The 18,651-nt window shown below is 36.9% G+C and overlaps 1 protein-coding gene across 2 annotated transcripts in view; it reads right to left on the bottom strand.

Moving 5' to 3' along the window:
* LOC127423266 (myosin-16-like) overlaps nt 1-18,651 on the bottom strand; it is a 90,636-nt gene that overhangs the window by 57,630 nt on the left and 14,355 nt on the right. For both annotated transcript variants that reach the window (XM_051667422.1, XM_051667423.1), the window contains exon 3: nt 349-576. In XM_051667422.1, the coding sequence (XP_051523382.1) occupies nt 349-576 (228 nt within the window). The remainder of the gene's footprint in view (nt 1-348; nt 577-18,651) is intronic.

Genomic DNA, 18,651 nt, shown 5'->3' with positions numbered 1-18,651 from the left:
TTTTTTTATTTCACTAATTCATTTTAAATGGTATTTGTCATCTTGCAGCAAGAAAAATTACAAATAGTCTCACGATTTATATGAGGTCATAAAAACTGCATTGAGAATTACCTAAATGTTTTTTTTAATAGCTCTTATATGACGTATAGCAGACAACAGGATGTCAACTTCCCAAAATGTCAACTACCCAAGTGCATGCTTAAAAAAATAATTTAAAAAACACCCCTCGTTATCATAATTTAATACCTAACTAAAAAAAAAGACAGATATGCACTCCTGTAACAACTCAGACTAAAAGCATGAGTCAAATATGTGTCAAGCAGAATTGTGTGTGAACGTCACTCCTACCTGCTTGTCCTTCTCCACTGATGTCAGTGTGTTCTCCAGCTCCTCCAGATCTCGGCGCAGACTGAAGCACTCAACTTCTAGCCTCTGACGCTGGGAGGCCAACTGAGCGGCGGCCTCCTCCTCCTCTTCCAGACGCTCCTCCAGCCCTGTTACCTGGGCTTCAAGCTCCCGCCTTGCCTGGGCCAGCTGCATGCAGCGCTGCTCAGCCTGCTGGAGGCTCTCCTGCTCCTGCTCCATGGAAGAAGAACCAGGAGAGGAGGAAAGGGAGACAGAAAGGTGAGGAGCCTACCCCTTCCTTTCACACTGCATGGCAGCCTCAGGGTAAGAACTTCAGAGGATTAAGTAAGAAAGCACAAAGACAAACAACAGAGGCTCAAAATCTAAAGCCCCATTTACAGAAAAGTATACAGCAGAAAAGCTCTTCACAACTGTCCTGTGCTCAGAAGACAGTGGCTTCTAAAAACCTGAGAAGGACAGAATAAACTTTCCTTGATGAGCCTGTTTAACAATGAAATGGATAATCTATCAAACTAGTCCCAACAGAACAAAAACAATCTGAGCCCTATCATTTATAGTCGTCAGTCACTGCTTACTAATTTCTGAAATGTTTCTGCTTCTGCTTAGATACATGCCATCATCAGTAAAGTATCTGTACCAAAACACACAAATATGTAGGTCCTTACAAAGTTGGCAATGGATCCATTATGGCCATGAGCATATATATATATTTTTTCCATTAATGTGCTTGTTCTGCTCTGAATTTTGTCACACTGACAAGTGCCCACACTCATTCGTGTTTGACTTATTAGTAAAGCAGCCTTTTTTAACATGAACTTATCAACTACATTATTAGCAGTGTTAAGCAACCTTGAAGGTGAAGTATGTATTTTCTGCGGCACAAGTGGCACCAAACAGAATTGCAATCTCTTTGTTTGAGCAGCCCGTCTGGGCCTGACATAACAACTTTGGGTGGGTCTGCCTGTCTGTCCAAGCAATGAAAGACGGGGGAGTGATTGAAACTTGTTTGAAATCAGTAATTTAGGCACAACTATTAAACTTTGCTAAGGCAGTACTTGCTCATAGGGATTTGAACAAACCCTAACCTTATGACTCCTTACCTAAAATTACTAAAATTCCAGGTTGTTTCTTACCAAAATCATATATTTTCAGAAGGCTTAAGGCAGAAAAAAATCTTTACATGTAAACGAAGGCACTTCTAGCTACTCAAGCTTGACTTTATGTGTTGTTGCATTCCAAAATGTGTCATGCCACAATTCATAACACAACACAAGTATTTACTGCATTTTCAACGTTGCCGCAAGGGGCAGGTGGACATTAGTCTGAGCTGTATGCTTCTACTGTGAGTTTTCTGTTTTAAGTCAACAACTGTCATGGCAGAGCAATAGTTTGAAGAGAATATTGCTGAGCAAGTAAGTTAAAGTCAATATACTGTATTTATAGCAACATACCTGAAAAATAACACATCCAGTCAAATGGCAAAGTCTTTTGTTCAGCCGGACTGCGTGTTGGCAATGCCAAGCGCTCGCATCTGCAAATGCGTAACTGCATAAAAGGGGTCATGACGTGTACTCAAATTTTCCTTGATCTATTGACATATAAGAGATCATTGTATTATAAAAACATACTGTAAGTTTCAGAACTCAAAACTTCCTCCTTACTGCAAAAAGAGCATTTGTTGAAACCAAGCTGCCAAAACGACTCATTCTACTTCCTCCACATTGTGATGTCACACTGTGGTAGACATTTGCATCTGACTGCCACCACAACAACACATCAACGCCTACTTTACCTTTAATCACTTCCGTAGCCCACCCAGTAGTGGTGCGCAGTGAGATGGCAAAGAGAGAGCAGATCAGTCAAGAGCTGATAGCCAATCATAACAGTGGGCGTGTACTGTCAAATCTTAAAGGAGAAACAGCACCAAAACCAAACGTTTCTGACAGAGGATCAGAATGAGAGTGGAAAATTATCATGTTTACAAATATATTAGTTTATTTTTTGTGTGTAAACAAACTTTATTAATAGTATAAGAGAACCTTAAGGAACATTTTAAAATAATTAAAAAGGCATGTCATGACCCCTTTAAGTATGTTTCTGGCCTTGTAATATAATAGTCATAGTATTAGTCGCATGGACTACTTTTATGATACTTTTGGGTCCCGTGAGTCCTGCCTTATGATCTACATAGAGTCGTGGCTGCAAGCTGATGTTCCAAACTCACTGATAACACTGGATGGGTTTACCACAGTCTGGGTGGACATGAATATTTCATCGGGTAAGACCAGAGGTGCCACGATCCTGTCACTCTTTCAGTCTGGATTTTTTTCTGACAGGACTGTGGCATCATCGTCCCATGTCTATCTTGTGTTTTGTTGTCTGTCTTTGTGTGAGCGCACAGTTTCGGTTGTATTCCCTGCTGTGCACTCTTCGATCTGTCTTGTTTCATGTCTAGAGTATGATGTCTGGGTCCTGACTTCCTGTCTGGTTCGGTTTAGGTCTGTGTCGGAATCTGGACACTCATGCTCCATGTCTGTCTGTTATTGACGTATCTTGGCAGTATGTACTCGCGTCAATAGTTTGTCTGTCTCTCACGAACACGGGTGCGCCTCTCATTGCCTTACTGTCTTGGCGATATGCGCTCATGCCATTCGGGTGTTTTGTTGTCTTGTGAGAGCATTTTGTTTCTGTATCGCCACGTGTCTCTCTGTCTTACGTCATACCCCACCTCCTTGTTTGATTATTACTAGTTAATTTGCCTCACCTGTCAACCCGTTTGATTTCTCTGAATTTGGGAATATTATCATTTGTGCTGTACATGTTCCACCAAGTGGCAATGCATCAAGGGCGGCTGTAAGGCTGGCGGATTGTGTGCATCAACAGTTACAACTAAAGCCTGATAGACCAATATTCATATTGGGTGATTTTAATCACTGCCAGTTGGAATATTCCCTTTCTGGGTTTGAAGAGTATGTTAAAGTCAGTACGAGGGGCAATAGAATATTGGACAAATGTTATGGCAATATTAAAGATGCATTCACTGCCAGAAGTAAACCACCTCTTCGGACCATTATATCATCCAGTTAATCCCAACATATATGTTCTAATAAGAACTAAACCTGTGTCAAAAAGTGTTTCGATGTGGACAAAGGATAGCATTGAGGAGTTGAGGGGGTGCTTTTTGTCCACAGACTGGGATGTTTTCTACCAAGACCAGGAGGAAGATGGGGGCAGTATAGACCATATTGCAGAAGTGATTACAGGATAAATTCACTTCTGTGTGGACACTGTAATTAAAAAGAAAACTATTACAATCTACTAGAATAACAAAAAATATATTACATCAGGAATAAAAAAAAAACTGTATTAGGAAAAAGAGGCAGGCTTTTTATGACAAGGATGTGTTGGGGTTAAGAGAGGCCCAGAAAGAATTAACTAAGAAATTACTGGAAGCTAAGGAACATTACAGACAAAGGGTCCAAAAGTAGTTATAGACTTCAATTAAAGAAAGGCTGAACATGCAGCCTGACAGTAGAACTATTCACATACAGAATGAAAAATGAAAAAAGCAAATTATCTGAATTATTTATTTTTTCCCCTGCAGTTCAGTGTTGATGTAAAGTGTGAGCAAGTGTTAAAAACTGTTATTTGTGATGAAGCACATGACAGGATACAGATTGATGAGGATACCATAGGGAGGAATTTTAAGAAACTCAGTGTAAAGAAAGCAATAGGGCCAGATGGTATTTCAGGTTTTATTTTAACTTTTGCTGATGAGATGAGTCAGGCCTGCAGACCTCTTTTTCAACTGTTCATTGATAAACATTATATCCCAAGGGTGTGGCTGCTGTTATTATTCCTATTCCAAAAAATAAAATATCCTAAGGAAAATAACAACTTCAAACCTATAGCAATGACCTCAATTGTTATGAAAAATTTTGAACGCCTAATGGTTAATTGCTTATGCAGGGAAGTGGGAAATAATTTGGACCCATATAAATTTGCATATAGAGATAGAAGGGGTAATAACGATGCATTGAACACTGTGATGCACTTAGGTCTTCAACACCATGAGCAGCGTACAGCCTACATTAGGGCCACTTTTATAGATTTCTCTTCAGCATTTAGTACGATGTTACCTCAAACTCTTCTAAGGAATCTGCAAAAAATGAAAGTTAATTTACCTTTATCAACCCTAACTTGACTAGATGGTATTACTCATTTTTTATTCTTAGAGTGCAGCAAGTCAAGGTTAATCACACTCTTTCAGAAAAACATATAATCTGTTTAGGAGCCCCTCAAGGATGTGTCAGCTCCCCGATACTTTTTACGCTATATGCCGATGATTGTAAACAGCGTTATGAGAATAATTATATGATTAAATATGCGGATGATGATTATAATTGGACTGATGCATCAGGAAGCTGATACTAAATTATACAAAGAGGAAATTATAGATTTTGTGGAATGTAGGGGGTATAATCTGCTCTTGAATATAGATAAGATTAAAGAAATGATAAGGGACCCAAAATCTATTGGTGATCATAAACCAATTGTAATTGATGGAAAAGATATAGAACAGGTAATACTGTATATATATTTAGGAATTCATTTAGACTCTAGCATGAAATGGACCAGTCAGGTTGAACATACTGTATATGTTCACAGATTAATCAGTGCCTGTATTACCTGTGCAGATTAAGGCTTTTAGAAATACATAATAGTATCATGTTGATATTCTATAGAGCAAATGTTGAATCCATATTGCAATATGGGATGTCGATATGGTATGGTACTTTATCAGTAAAATTAAAGTCCCAGATTGTACAATTAATTAAAAGAGTAGGGAAGGTTATAGGAACCTCACTCCCTACTACTTTGCAGGAAATGTTAGAGGAAGAGGTTATTCGACAGGGTAAGAAAATTGTGTCTTGCATAAAGAGTATGACCTAATGCCTCTAGGCAGAAGGCATTGGGTACCACATTGTAAGACAAACAGATACAAGTTCTCTATGGCGCCGTTATCAACAAAGCTGCTGAATAAAGAAAGGTAGAAGTAGATACTGAAGGGATATGGTACTGATGGTATATGTTGATTATTGTTTAGTATGCTGTGTTGTGATGTAAATGTACTGGAGGTATATGTTTTTGTTTTTTTGTTTTTTTCATATGTAACAGGAAGACATTATGTGAATATGTGTTGAGTATTTTTACTGTGTTTATATGTAATAGTGACCTTTATGACCATGGCAAATGTATCTACAGAGACCAATAAAGAATAATAATAATAATTATATAATAATTCTGAGGCTTTAAAATGAGGCACTTTCCACTACCATTGAATTGAAAAGAGAGAAGGGGATCTTCAGTAAAACAAATTTTGTGTTCTGCATAAAAAAAAAAAAAAGAAGTAATATGGGTTTGGAATGACACAAGGGTGAGAACATTATGACAAAATTTTACTTTTGGGTATTACACTTTATTTGTGCTGCATTAAAGATTAATAGCTTAAATTGTGTGGCTTGTTGATGAGAGCTTGATGATCAGACTTTCGCCTGGCAGCTGATAGATTGGGTGAAGAAATCCCATAGATTTGCATTAAAGGGATAGTTCACCCAAAAATGAAAATTCTCTCATCATTTTCTCACCCTCACGCCATCCCAGATGTGTATGACTTTTTTCTCTGCTGAACACAAAGATTTTTTGAAGAATATTTCAGCTCTGTAGGTGCATACAATGCAAATGAATAGGTACCAAAATTTTGAAGCTCCAAAAACACAAAGTCAGCATAAATGTAATCCATAAGACTCCAGTGGTTAAATCTATGTCTTCAGAAGTGATATGATAGGTGTGGGTGAGAAACAGATAAATATTAAGTCCTTTTTTACTATAAGTCTCCACTTTCACTCATATTCTTCTTCTTTTGTTTTTGGCGATTCACATTTTTTGTGCATATCGCCACCAACTGGGCAGGGAGGGGAATTTATAGTAAAAAAGGACTTAAATATTGATCTGTTTCTCACCCACACCTATCATATCACTTGTGATATGTGTTAATCACTGGAGATTGGATTACTTTTATGCTGCCTTTATGTGCTTTCACTTGCATTGTGAGAACCTACAGAACCGAAATATTCTTTTAAAAATCTTTGTTTGTGTTCAGCAGAAGAAAGAATGTCAAACACATCTGGGATGGCATGAAGGTGAGTAAATGATGAGAGAATTTTCATTTTTGGGTGAACTAACCTTTTAAAGGTGGGACCCGAACCATATCTAGGGATCAGAATGTCATAGAGACTTGGGAGTAGGCTCTTTCGCCCAGTAAGTAACAACCTAGAAACCATCAAGCAATTCCCAAGCAACCACATACTGCAGCAACGTATTAAAAACCATTGAGAACACATTAACAACCTCATATCAATGTCCTGGCAACCAACCACAAACACCCTAGCATTTTGAGAATGTAAAAATCTAGTTATGTACACACGACACCTTTAACGACAAAAGTGTTAATGTAGCTATCATATTAAATTGCAATTAAATCATACCATTAGCAAGGAACATCCCAAGGGAAAATGCAATGCACAAATCTTTAGATAAAAAAAAAAAAAGAAATGTCTAAAGATTACACAAACACAAACTCTACCTGATTTAACGGGAGGGATGTGGTAAAGCTATCCCAATCCAAGTCTTCATGATCAGGTTCTGCCTGTCGTTTACAGGCCCCCTGCATGTCATCAGAGTGGGCGTGCCTGAGAGAAATAACCTGTATCGGCCCCTGACAAATACTCTCCATCTCTGAGCAATAGCAGAGAAACGATGAATAATAAAACTACAATATATAAAACCTGCGGTGCCTTCCTCCTTGTCTCATCTCTCACTCTCTACCTCTGTGTCTCTCTCTTCAGTCTGTTCAGCAAACAGCTGGCCACCTCCTATTTTTATTCTCCAGTTGTTTAATGGACGCAATTGAGGAAATAATGAATCCACCAGCAGTTTTTTTCAGAGCAGTTAACTCCTACCCCAGCCTGGTACCTGCTGACAGATATAGGTGCTCTCATATGGACCATGTGCATTGATGGTTCACTCTCATCCAAGGTGTTATATAATGCAATAGTGCAAATTTGTTTGGTCTACCTTTCACTAACAAGAGATCTTATATTATTCAACAGATTAAAGAGAAATATCTGTACTGTACAAGAAAGCACACAGCCAGTGACTTATGGTCTCACTCTTGTGCATTTATTTAAAAAAAGATTCATGCCCACGGTCTGGAAAATGTCTGTGTGTGTCAGAAGAACAAAGCTATTATTGTAATCAATGTAAAAAATCTGTTTGCCATTCATTTTCTACATGAATCACCAGACAAAACATTTTGCGGTTAGACATAAGCAATTTACAATCTACAACAGGTGAACCAAGAATTACTGGCAGACACTGATTATATCTGAACAGGTTTCAGCGCATGCAATCTATGGGGGCTTACATGGTATATGCACTTTCATATCATACAAGCAATTTATGCCTTAACGCCCACTCTATGCATTGGCTGAGATTCAACTACTTAAGAGTTTCAGGCAAAATAATGATGGCCATTTTACCCTTGCCTTCAGTAGTAGAGTGGACTCTTCATGAAAGTGAATGGTAATCATACCACACAGATGATACAGAGGCACAGACAGTGACCACTTAACTCTTGTGGACAACAGAGACAGAAAAGTCCTCTGATTCAAATATTTGGATTATGGCTGATGACCTTTTTTTTTATGTTAAATAGTTTTTTCCCACACTAGCATAATATGCAGAGACAACTATAAGTACGCCATTCATCGGCTGATTTCTCTGAAAAGTGTGTTAGCATTCCAGTTCTGTGCTGTTTCTGTGAGTATCCCAACCAGCCTGACACAGCAACATTGGCTTAACCAATGGTGTGAGATTGGGGCGGGACTATCTGTTTTTTTGACCAATGGATGATGAGGGAGTATTTGGGAAATATTTCATTAAAAAACATTATTTTTGCAATTACATTTGGTGATGTTAGTGGCTGTAGAAATTACACGCATCACTTTTAACTTAATGTCAGTGTTGGGGAAGTTACTTTGAAACTGTAGCTTCTAACAAAATATAGCTAACTTTGAAGCTATTTAAGGAAGAAAATCTTTTTAAATACAGTATAAAACTATCAGATGATATTATTTAATTCTGCAATCAGAAGTTCAGGTTCTGATCTTATAATATAGTTATATATTTATTCCATATAAATATAGTTATATGGACTATAAATATAGTTAGATTCTATTTATAATATCATCTTGAATATAGTTAAATATTTAAATGCTGTTCTTGTTAAAAATAAATAAAACTAGAAAACACTATTTTGAGTTGAAAACATGGTGATAAACAGCAGTAATTAACTTAATATGTTGCTTTAAAAAAAGAAGTGAAGTTAATTCTGTGCAGGACTCAAGTGAATCTGTTTTTTATTTTATTTTATTTTTTTACTTTCATATCCTTGAACTATAGTTTATTTATATGAACCGTTCGAACGAACCAATTCACTAAAATGAATTGGACTTCCTAGCACAACATGAATCAGTTACATGAACTGAAGGAACAAATTGATTTACTTAAAGGATTTGGACTTCTCAATGCTACAAAAGAGAGAAAGGACAGTTAAAGGAGAGAGAATCTGATTATTCCCCTCGACTGTATTACTGAGAGTGCAATACAATGTGACAAATGTAGCGTTCCGTGACACTCTACCACTACTTCTCAGGAAAAACTATCTTTGTTATTGCAAAATCTACACTTTAAAAAATTAGTGCTATTGATTTAACAAGTTAATTTAGTGTGATTAATTATATAAAAAATGACAAGTTAAAAGTATTCAGAAAGCTGTTTTGAAAAGTTGTATTTATTTTTTCCATTTCATTTGGTGACACTAGTGGCACAGAAATTACACACTTCAGCTTTAAAGTGCATGTCAGTATGTACAAGCTTGAAGTACAAGTGGTGTCGGCAGGGGGCAGTCAGCGTGCCACAACATACCTCACAATCAGCACAGCCACAGAATGAGAGCCAGTAACACAGGATGCATTCTTGACAACTGTATGAAGCACTACAGAATGCAGGGATCTTGAGATGCGATTTCAAAGTTTCAACTACTTTTAACTTGACACAATGTCCTGAAAGCATGGCTTTATGATGCTGAAAACCAAAGAGATGCTCCAAAGTCATCCGATAGACTCGTACATAGACAAACATTTAAAAATAGCACAGATGGAACACAAGAACACCTCCTGTGAGAACTCAATTGCAAAATGGATTGCTGTTGACTGTAAGCTTATGTTTAATGAGTAAAGCAGAAAAAAAAAAAAATTTGTTAGTAGTGTTGCTACTTTTAAATAATTACTCCCCAACACTGCTTAATGGATATTAAAACTCAGGGCATGGACTCTTTTGTTCTTAGGCTACGTCCACATTAATCTGGATACAAAGAAAACAGCATTTTCATTTTCGAAACTCTCTCCGGCCACACTGCCATTTTCAAATGTTTTCCAAAATTTTCTCGTCAACACTGAAACGTATGAGAACTCTTAAATCCCCTTACTGCGCATGCAAAAAACGGTGTTCCATGTACGGTCAGAAACGCAAATGTCCTCGTGTCTGTTGCTGGACAGCAACCATCTGCTTTCCCTGTCCGCACTACAACACGAAGACAGCATTTTCAAATGTATCCACTTGAGAGAGTGTTTTCGAAAAGCTCAATTTTCACTGTCAAAAACGCAGCCTCAGTGTGTACAGGAGGCCAAAATGTAGAGAAAAAGATGTTTTCAAAGGAAAACATATTAGCGTGGACGTGGCCTTAGATATGTTTCAAAGAGATGATAAAAATAAAAGCAATTTGGCAACTTCTTTTTAATCATGTTTGTTAGCAGATAAAAGAAAATGTTCACTTCTTTAAATATTTCTTTGTAATAGCCCTCATTCAACTATACATTACATTTCAAAGTATAGTGTAAGCTGAAATTCGATTTAGTCTCCTCAGACTTTTAGAGGCATCAGGGGCTCTCAGAGAGGTTATAGGTTCACTGGGGGCCTTAAGATGTTTCTCAGAATCAAAGAGGACATGTTTAGAAGTGAATTAGTCCTTGTAGAAAAACAAGCCTCTGACTCAACCTTTTGAACTTCTGAAAACAAAAATATCTTTGAGCGCATAATTTGTCCCACATTCCCAGAGTTGATGCTGTTTTTATGCTACCTGTTAGTATGATACAGTACGTTGAACACTGAGCTTTTCAAAAACACTCACCCAAGTGGATACATTTGAAAACGCTGTCTTCGCGTTGTAGTGTGGACAGGGAAAACGAAATGTCTGAAAACAATTACGTATTTGTTGTCATGTGACGCAGTCATGTGATCCATTCAACCCAAAACAATCAAGATGGCAGCCCATGTTGTAGCCACGTTGTTGTGCCTGCTATTAACTTTGATAGCATTGTTAAAGATAAATGTTACTTTGTATAACCTTCACATCGCATTCCTTCAAAGGTGATGGGAAGTTTACTCGGAATTGCTGTCCGGCAACAGACACGAGGACAGTTGCGTTTCTGACCATGGAACAGCGATTTTATTTTATTTTTTATTTTTTTGCATGCGCAGTAAGGGGATTTAAGAGTTCTCATACGTTTCAGTGTTGACGAGAAACTTTTGGAAAATGCTTGAAAACGGCAGTGTGGACAGAGAGCGTTTCAAAAATGAAAATGCTGTTTTATTTGTATCCGGATTAATGTGGACATAGCCTAAAAACAAAAGAGTTCATGCCCTGAGTTTTAATATCCATTAAGCAATGTTGGGGAGTAATTATTTAAAAGTAGCAACAATTTATTTTTTTCTGCTTTACTCATTAAACATAAGCTTAAAGTCAACAGCAATCCATTTTGCAACTGAGTTCTCACAGGAGGTGTTCTTGTGTTCCATCTGTGCTATTTTTAAATGTCTGTCCATGTACGAGTCTATCGGATGACTTTGGAGCATCTCTTTGGTTTTCAGCATCATGAAGCCACGCTTTTAGGACATTGTGTCAAGTTAAAAGTAGTTGAAACTTTGAAAATCGCGTCTCAAGATCCCTGCATTCTGTAGTGCTTCATACAGTTGTCAAGAATGTGTCCTGTGTTACTGGCTCTCATTCTGTGGCTGTGCTGATTGTGAGGTTTGTTGAGGCGTGCTGACTGCCCCCTGCCGACACCGCTTGTACATCAAGCTTGTACATACTGACATGCACTTTAAAGCTGAAGTGTGTAATTTCTGCGCCACTAGCACCACGAAATGAAATGGCAAAAATAAAAATAAAACTTTTCAAAACAGCTTTCTGAATACTAATTCAGATAATTAATCACACTAAATTAACTTGTTAAATCAATTGCACTAATTTTTAAAAAAGTGTAGATTTTTTCAATAACAAAGCTAGTTTTTCCTGAGAATTAGTGGTAGAATAAACAGTACTTTTGACCCTTAAAGTAATATTTGCAGTGTTTTTGGTTCATGATTTTGTGGCACTACATAATACAAGTTTAGAGTGGGAAAACATTGAAAAACTCCTCAAACACTGTAAATATTTAAAAAGAGTGGATAAAATGTGGTCCATTAAACAAAGAGTTACACTAAACCATAATTTCCTCATTTCTCAGTTTATGTATGATAGGAAACAGCGTAGAGGCAGTACAGATGTGATTACACTTTAGCCACGGATTACAGCACAGGCATTTGTTGATATGAAACTGCTGTTTGATGAGTTTGTGAGACTGTTGACATAATGCTTTGTTTTTTGCTTATAGTTGTTAAAAATGTACATAATGATCTTTGATACACTGAATGATTTTTTCACACATTGAGTATTGCTTCACTAGCTGGTCATTTACAGGCTGTACGACACTTAAATCATTGGAATCACTTTTTAAGAAAGCCATAAATGTTTTTGATTAAAAAAAAAAAAACATTCTCATTTCATCATTGTAACATGTTGGAAAAATATAATCTTTTGAGCTCTGAGAATTATAAAAGTTTAAAATTTGCTTGTTTTATATATATTTAAGGTTTTGCATGGTCTTACCCCACCCCCTTTAAATGAATTCATTAAACAGAGGGCTAACAGTGGCATTGGCACAAGGGCCATCACTAGAGGGGACTGTGAGGTGCCACATTTGGACAAACAGTGCTGTCAGTAAAGCGAAGTAAATATTGGAATAGCTTACCAATTGCAATAAGGGAGTGCTCTACAAATACTGTACCACTTTTAAGATTCAATTCAAACAATGGCTCAAGGCAAACCAGATTTGTGATCACTTTTAACATGGCATGCTGCACAATGTATATTGCCTCTCTCTGCTTGTGTATTTTACCTTTTACCACTTTACATTTACACTTTACAAATTAATCTCCCATGACCCATTTCAAACAAGGGTTTAAGGCAAACCAGATCTGTGATCACTTTTAACATGGCATGTTGTAGAATGTATTTTGCCATTTTCTACTTGAGTATGGTGTATCTGTAACTGTATGTTGTCACTTAAGTATTGTATATTTGTATCTGTATATTATCACTTGTAATGCCTCTGTTTTTGTTTCCTGCCTAGGGACTACGGATGTAAATTTGCAATGTTGCTAAAATACATACTTTTATACTGATGTTCATTAACATGCATTGTCCCTATTAAATAAACAAACAAACAAATAAATAAATATTTCTAACATATTAAACACATTTATCTCTAGACTTCTCATGTAATCTGTGATGTGTATTTGAGCATTTCCAAAATATTTACTTGTATGCATTTAACTACAGAAAAGTCATATAAAACATCAGTAAATAGATGTTTATGTCTTGTCTTGTAAAGTGTGTCTATTAAGATTTTACCACCTGTTAATCTGCTTTCAATTAATTTATTAGAGAAAATGGATTCTTGGCCTAAAAGTGATTAGTTAATGACTGATAATAAGCATTTTACAGCCTTATTAAAGTGTTGTCATGCTTTGTGTACCATATTTTCGTCTTTCTCCCTCTTGCTAACTTTGAAAGAAGAGATAGGCCTCATTCAAAAATTTAGCCTTGGGCCTCAGCAACTCTACAAGCAATCCAGACCTTAAAGTTTTTCCACATGCTTAAGTAGGGCATCTGAATATTTTTGGAAATGTGTTCCACATTTATTTCACATTATCAATTATTAGAGGGCAAACAAAGTGCTCTCAGCAATTTTCTTTGACATTTGTCTGCAGAATTAATACGCTCTGCGTTTTGCTTTTAGTTAGGACTCTAATGACAGTAGGGTTTTTGATTATACAACAACTAGTTCTGATCCACTAATATGATTGGTACAAAGAGGGCTGATATTTAATATAATAGCACTGGGACGCTTCACTGTTTTTATCACTCTGCTTGACTGTGTTTGTATCACTCTGCTTTTGCTTTATTTAGAACTGTTTTCATTAGCGGAGCAAACATAGACAAAACAACTGGCTAGTTGTTTTGTCTATTTTATCTCCGCTAATGAAAACTGTCTAAAATCTAAGTTACTCAATATTTCTTTCTTTCTATAAATCTAAAGATTTATCTTCTTCATAGAACTGTTGTAAGCAAAATCACACTGGCAAAGATTCTGTTGTATTGTAAGCCTATATATGATAAACGAGGAGCGGTTCTAGGGTCAGTGGATATTCAGGGCTTAGCCTAGACCTCTGGATATGTATGGGGCCATCCCTTGACGAAATATTGGAATATAATACACTTTATAACAAAAGTTTAAATCTACTAGGTGTCATTTGTATAGTAAATCTTTAATATTACTGAAACTGAAACTAAAAGGTCCCAATAACTTTTGTCTCAGCTTCAGATACAGTACGCTCAAAGATCAGAAGTTGCATGCTTTTAACACTATGTCCTTTAAAATGTGATAAAATAAAAATAAAAATGTTAAATTAAAAAAACAAAACACTATTGTTGTCCCTTTCGGCTTTCCATAGTTCAGTGCACATTGTGTTCAATTGACAGTTTTATAGCCTATTATTGATTCGTTTGGTGTTTTTGCGTTAGTTTAGAACAGGGGTCGGGAACCCTTTTTCACCAAGGAGCCAATTTTTTTTATTTTTGGTTGATGCATTTTTTTAGAAAAGAGCCAGCACAAATGAATAATTTGCTATTTTCGAAAAAGTTTTTCAATAAAATAAAATGTTTATATTGCCCATAGACTACTAAAAAAAAAAATACAAAAACAAACAAATATGCAAAAATTAATAGGTAACGTGTTGCAATATGCAATTGAGTACACGTGTTTGTGTGGGTCTCTGTAAAATTACTTCATTTTACAATGGTTTAACTGCCCTTTTGGGCTGGGTGATATGTAAAAAAATATTTTTATGATAATCACCTTTAAAATATTGCGATATCCGATTATGTGGTCAACCCCCCTGCCAAGGGTCATTGAATATTTATAAGTATCAGTATGCAGCAACAGGTGAAAAATTATTAGCATACAAATTAAGAACTAAAGACAATTATAAATGTAAAGATAATTATAATCATCATCATAATAAATAAGCCTAATAAATTCCCTTGTGTTCCCAAAAATGCTGCCAAATGTGTGTTCTTATCGAATGTGTTTGTACTGTGCTTTGTTAATACAGTTAATGCTGCCTAAAGAAAATAAAATAGAACTAAATTTTAGGTTCAAGGTGAACGTGTCTTGTATTACTTTATGATTTAATCACTTTCGTCTTTGTTTCTTTAATACAAAGATACCTGTATATATTACTGAACCTGCAGAGTTGCATTCACAATGTGTAAACTGAACAATATGTAAAATGTGAGTGAACTGCTCCATGGAAATAAAGCAAACTAAACTCACAGCGCCTCACGAGATGATCGGAGATCATTTGCAGCATTCTCATAGACGACATTATTCTTGCAAACAGTTTTCAGTCGAATGAAACAGAGAAAATAGGTGAAAACTCTTTACATGCGTGTGTTCCACATTTCAGGAACAAACAGTGAATCAGACACCAGCACTGACGGCTTTTCTTTTGTCTGTTCTTAACAATATAATAAGTGTGTTTCTTCAAGCGCGTGTCTTTTTAAATAACAGCATTTCTCGTCATGTGTCACTCCGAGACGTCTTACAGGTCACCTGTCTGTTGCGGGTAGATGAGCAAAATTACTCATGCATGAAATACATTTGGACGAGGAGCTCGCAAACTGGATTGAGCCTCATCGCATTTGGAGGGTGGCTGGTGCTATATCACACCCTGGGTGCACATAGAAAATAATGAACGTTCATAAAATCGCTCGTAGAAAATGCTTTTAACAGTTAAGGTCAATAGTTATTGGGAAACGAGGCCCAGAACTCTATGCATGTGCGTGTCTAGGAGAAGCGCTATCATTGCACTAATGAACAGCAGGGCTCACTGCGCACATATAAAATCAGACGCGCATCGGCGGCTTTTCTTTCGTCCGTTCTTCAAAATATAATCACGTTTCGTCAAACACACGTCTTTGTGTCTAATTTCTTTTAAAATATCACTCCGAGAAGTCTTACAGGTCGCCCTCCACAATGGCTGGTGCATCAGCAAAATACTCCGCATGAAAAATCTGCATTTGGCGGGTGTTCATTTCAAACCTTGTTCACCAGGACAAGGCTGTACGACAAATTCAGGAGAAAGGAAATCAAAACAGTGTCATTGACTTCAAGCTTTGCAATTGCACACACACTTTCTGCTGGAAAATTATATCTAGAAAGTTTTAAATGATCATGTGTTGGTGAATGGTGAGACACCCTGCGAGCCACTTGATTTTTAACAAAGAGCCACTTGTGGCTCGTGAGCCATAGGTTCCTTACCCCTGGTTTAGAAGATAGCAGGCTGTACAGTATAATAAGCTAAATATGTGAGATTGCGAGGTTCTTGATAAAAGAGTTTAGCAAAAAAACACAAATGCTCTGGCTCGTGACTTAAGGTTCACCAGTTTCTCGAGCACATTTGTATATTACTCTTTGTTTTCAGGGTTATATACCCATCCGCCTCAAGGTTCGATGTATTGTGCATTCTGAGATGATATTCTGCTCAGTACAATTGTACAGAGTGGTTATCTGAGTTACCGTAGCCTTTCTGTCTGCTCAAACCTGTCTGTCCATTCTCTGTTGAAATCTCTCATCAACAAACGTTTCCGTCCACAGAACTGACACTCACTGGATGATTTTTGCTTTTGGCATCATTCTGAGTAAACCACCAGTGCCGGAATGAGTTTTGAAGTGGGGGGGGCAGCAAACTGGGCTGGTTGTGATGTCATCACAACAACATTTCACAGTCAGTATGGTCAATTTATACTAAACGAGCTTCCAAGATTGTCAAAATCACGGTGACTGACTAGTTATTTATCTATATCCATAGTTCAAATGTTGATGTAATATAACTAAAGAGATTCAAATCTGCTTCCGCGCCACTGGCATGTAGAGAGACTGGCTATACACCATTATATTCACAGTTCACATATACCTTTGATTAGGCAGCTGTCTTCGGTTTCGGATATTACTGGAACACTGTATTGGTTCAGTTGTGTTTTCTTATATGGGTCCCTATTTTTTATGTGTCTAATAAATTTGACAGTATTTATTGTTTGTGTCTGCATTCAGCAACGTTACACAAACACAATATGCCCTGTGTTTTATTCCGCTTTTAAAGCAGCATATTACATTCAACATAGTGTGACTTGAAGAAGTAAGGGTTAAAGTTATTTCCTCATCCCCAATAATAGGATACAAAGCAATATTTAACTTTATGACTGATCTTCGATATCAGTCTTGCCTCTCTGTGAATGAAGACAGATTTCCCTCTTGGAAGAAGAATAACAAGAAATCCACATAGGTTTTAAAACACAGTTATTTTACTTTATAAGCTTGATAACATTGCGCAAACAAACAGTTTTAACACTGAGCAAACAGTATATGGTCATTCTACGATTATCACATAAGTCATATCATGCAAGTTATAACTACTTACATAAACATCTGGACTTGTGTATAACAGAACATCTCCTTATGGTTCAACACGCATCTACAAACAACATATAATGGCAGTGACATCAAGCCAGCATGCCCTCATACACTTTCATTAATTTTGGCTTTATCCATAGTCCAGGGTTACTCTTTATTCAGGTTCCTTTTGTAGATCAGTGGTTAGATGGACCGATCAGACGTCTGCATATTTTCACTTTTCTTAGTGAAAAGGGCAAAATGGCACGTTTAACTATTTAAATGAATATCAGATGCTAAAACTACATCGAATTATAGTCCTTACCAGGACTGCATTTCCCAAAAGCATTGTAAGTCTAAGTAGATCGTAGAAACCATTGGCGGCAATGGTCTATACGATCAACTTAAGCTTGCAATGCTTTTGGGAAACGCAGCCCAGGAATATACTTTAACGTCTGTTGTTGTTTTTGCTTGAGGACTTGATACTGGCTGTTGTCATTGGATAATTAATTAGGTACATCTGTGCAGGTTTTGGGGAGTGATTGGGGGTGGTATTAATTAACATTAAAAAGTAATCAGGTTATAGTTATGTTTTAAGTTTGGTTTAATGTTAATTATGTTCCTTTGAGTTAGGTGTGATACTGTTCTAAACAGTGATGGCAAAGACAAAGCTTACTGTAGTTTTGAATTAATTGAACTGATTGTTTTTCAAAATGTTCTTCTACTTTGGCACGCTTTAAACTTCACACGCTTATGATGCCAGATGGTAAAATCACATGACTTGGCATGAAGCATTTGTTTGAAGTACATTATTTATTTAATGTTTCGAAGCTTTATGAAGCGTGTTGTGAAAATTAGTTTAAGGTAGCTAAAGCCTAGCCTATTGATTATTCAAGCAAGGCATCAGTTTGATCTTTATTGTCTCTCAAGTACAGAAAAGTAATGACTCAAAGCAGCGAGTAGTCATTCCTGTTCAGTCAATTCCCACGCTATACTGTTTTTAATGCGTGTGCCAGAAGTGCTCACATTTTTATGTCAGCCAAAGTTCAGATGAGGTGTAGGCTAAATGGAAGGAGGGTGGCCTGGCACCCCCGATGCCCCCGGTTCTGGCACCCCTGGAGTAAACTCTAGAGACTGTTGTGCATGAAAATACCAGGAGATCAGCAGTTACAGAAATACTCAAACCAGCCCAAGAAAAATCATGCAACAGTCGAAATCCCTGAGATCACATTTTCCCCCTATTCTGATGGTTGATGTGACCATTAAC

This window comes from Myxocyprinus asiaticus, chromosome 32 (genome assembly GCF_019703515.2).
Source record: "Myxocyprinus asiaticus isolate MX2 ecotype Aquarium Trade chromosome 32, UBuf_Myxa_2, whole genome shotgun sequence".
In the NCBI taxonomy this organism is placed as follows: Eukaryota; Metazoa; Chordata; class Actinopteri; order Cypriniformes; family Catostomidae; genus Myxocyprinus; species Myxocyprinus asiaticus.
Note: the sequence above shows the minus strand (reverse complement) of the source record. Positions and strands in the feature narration are given on the sequence as shown.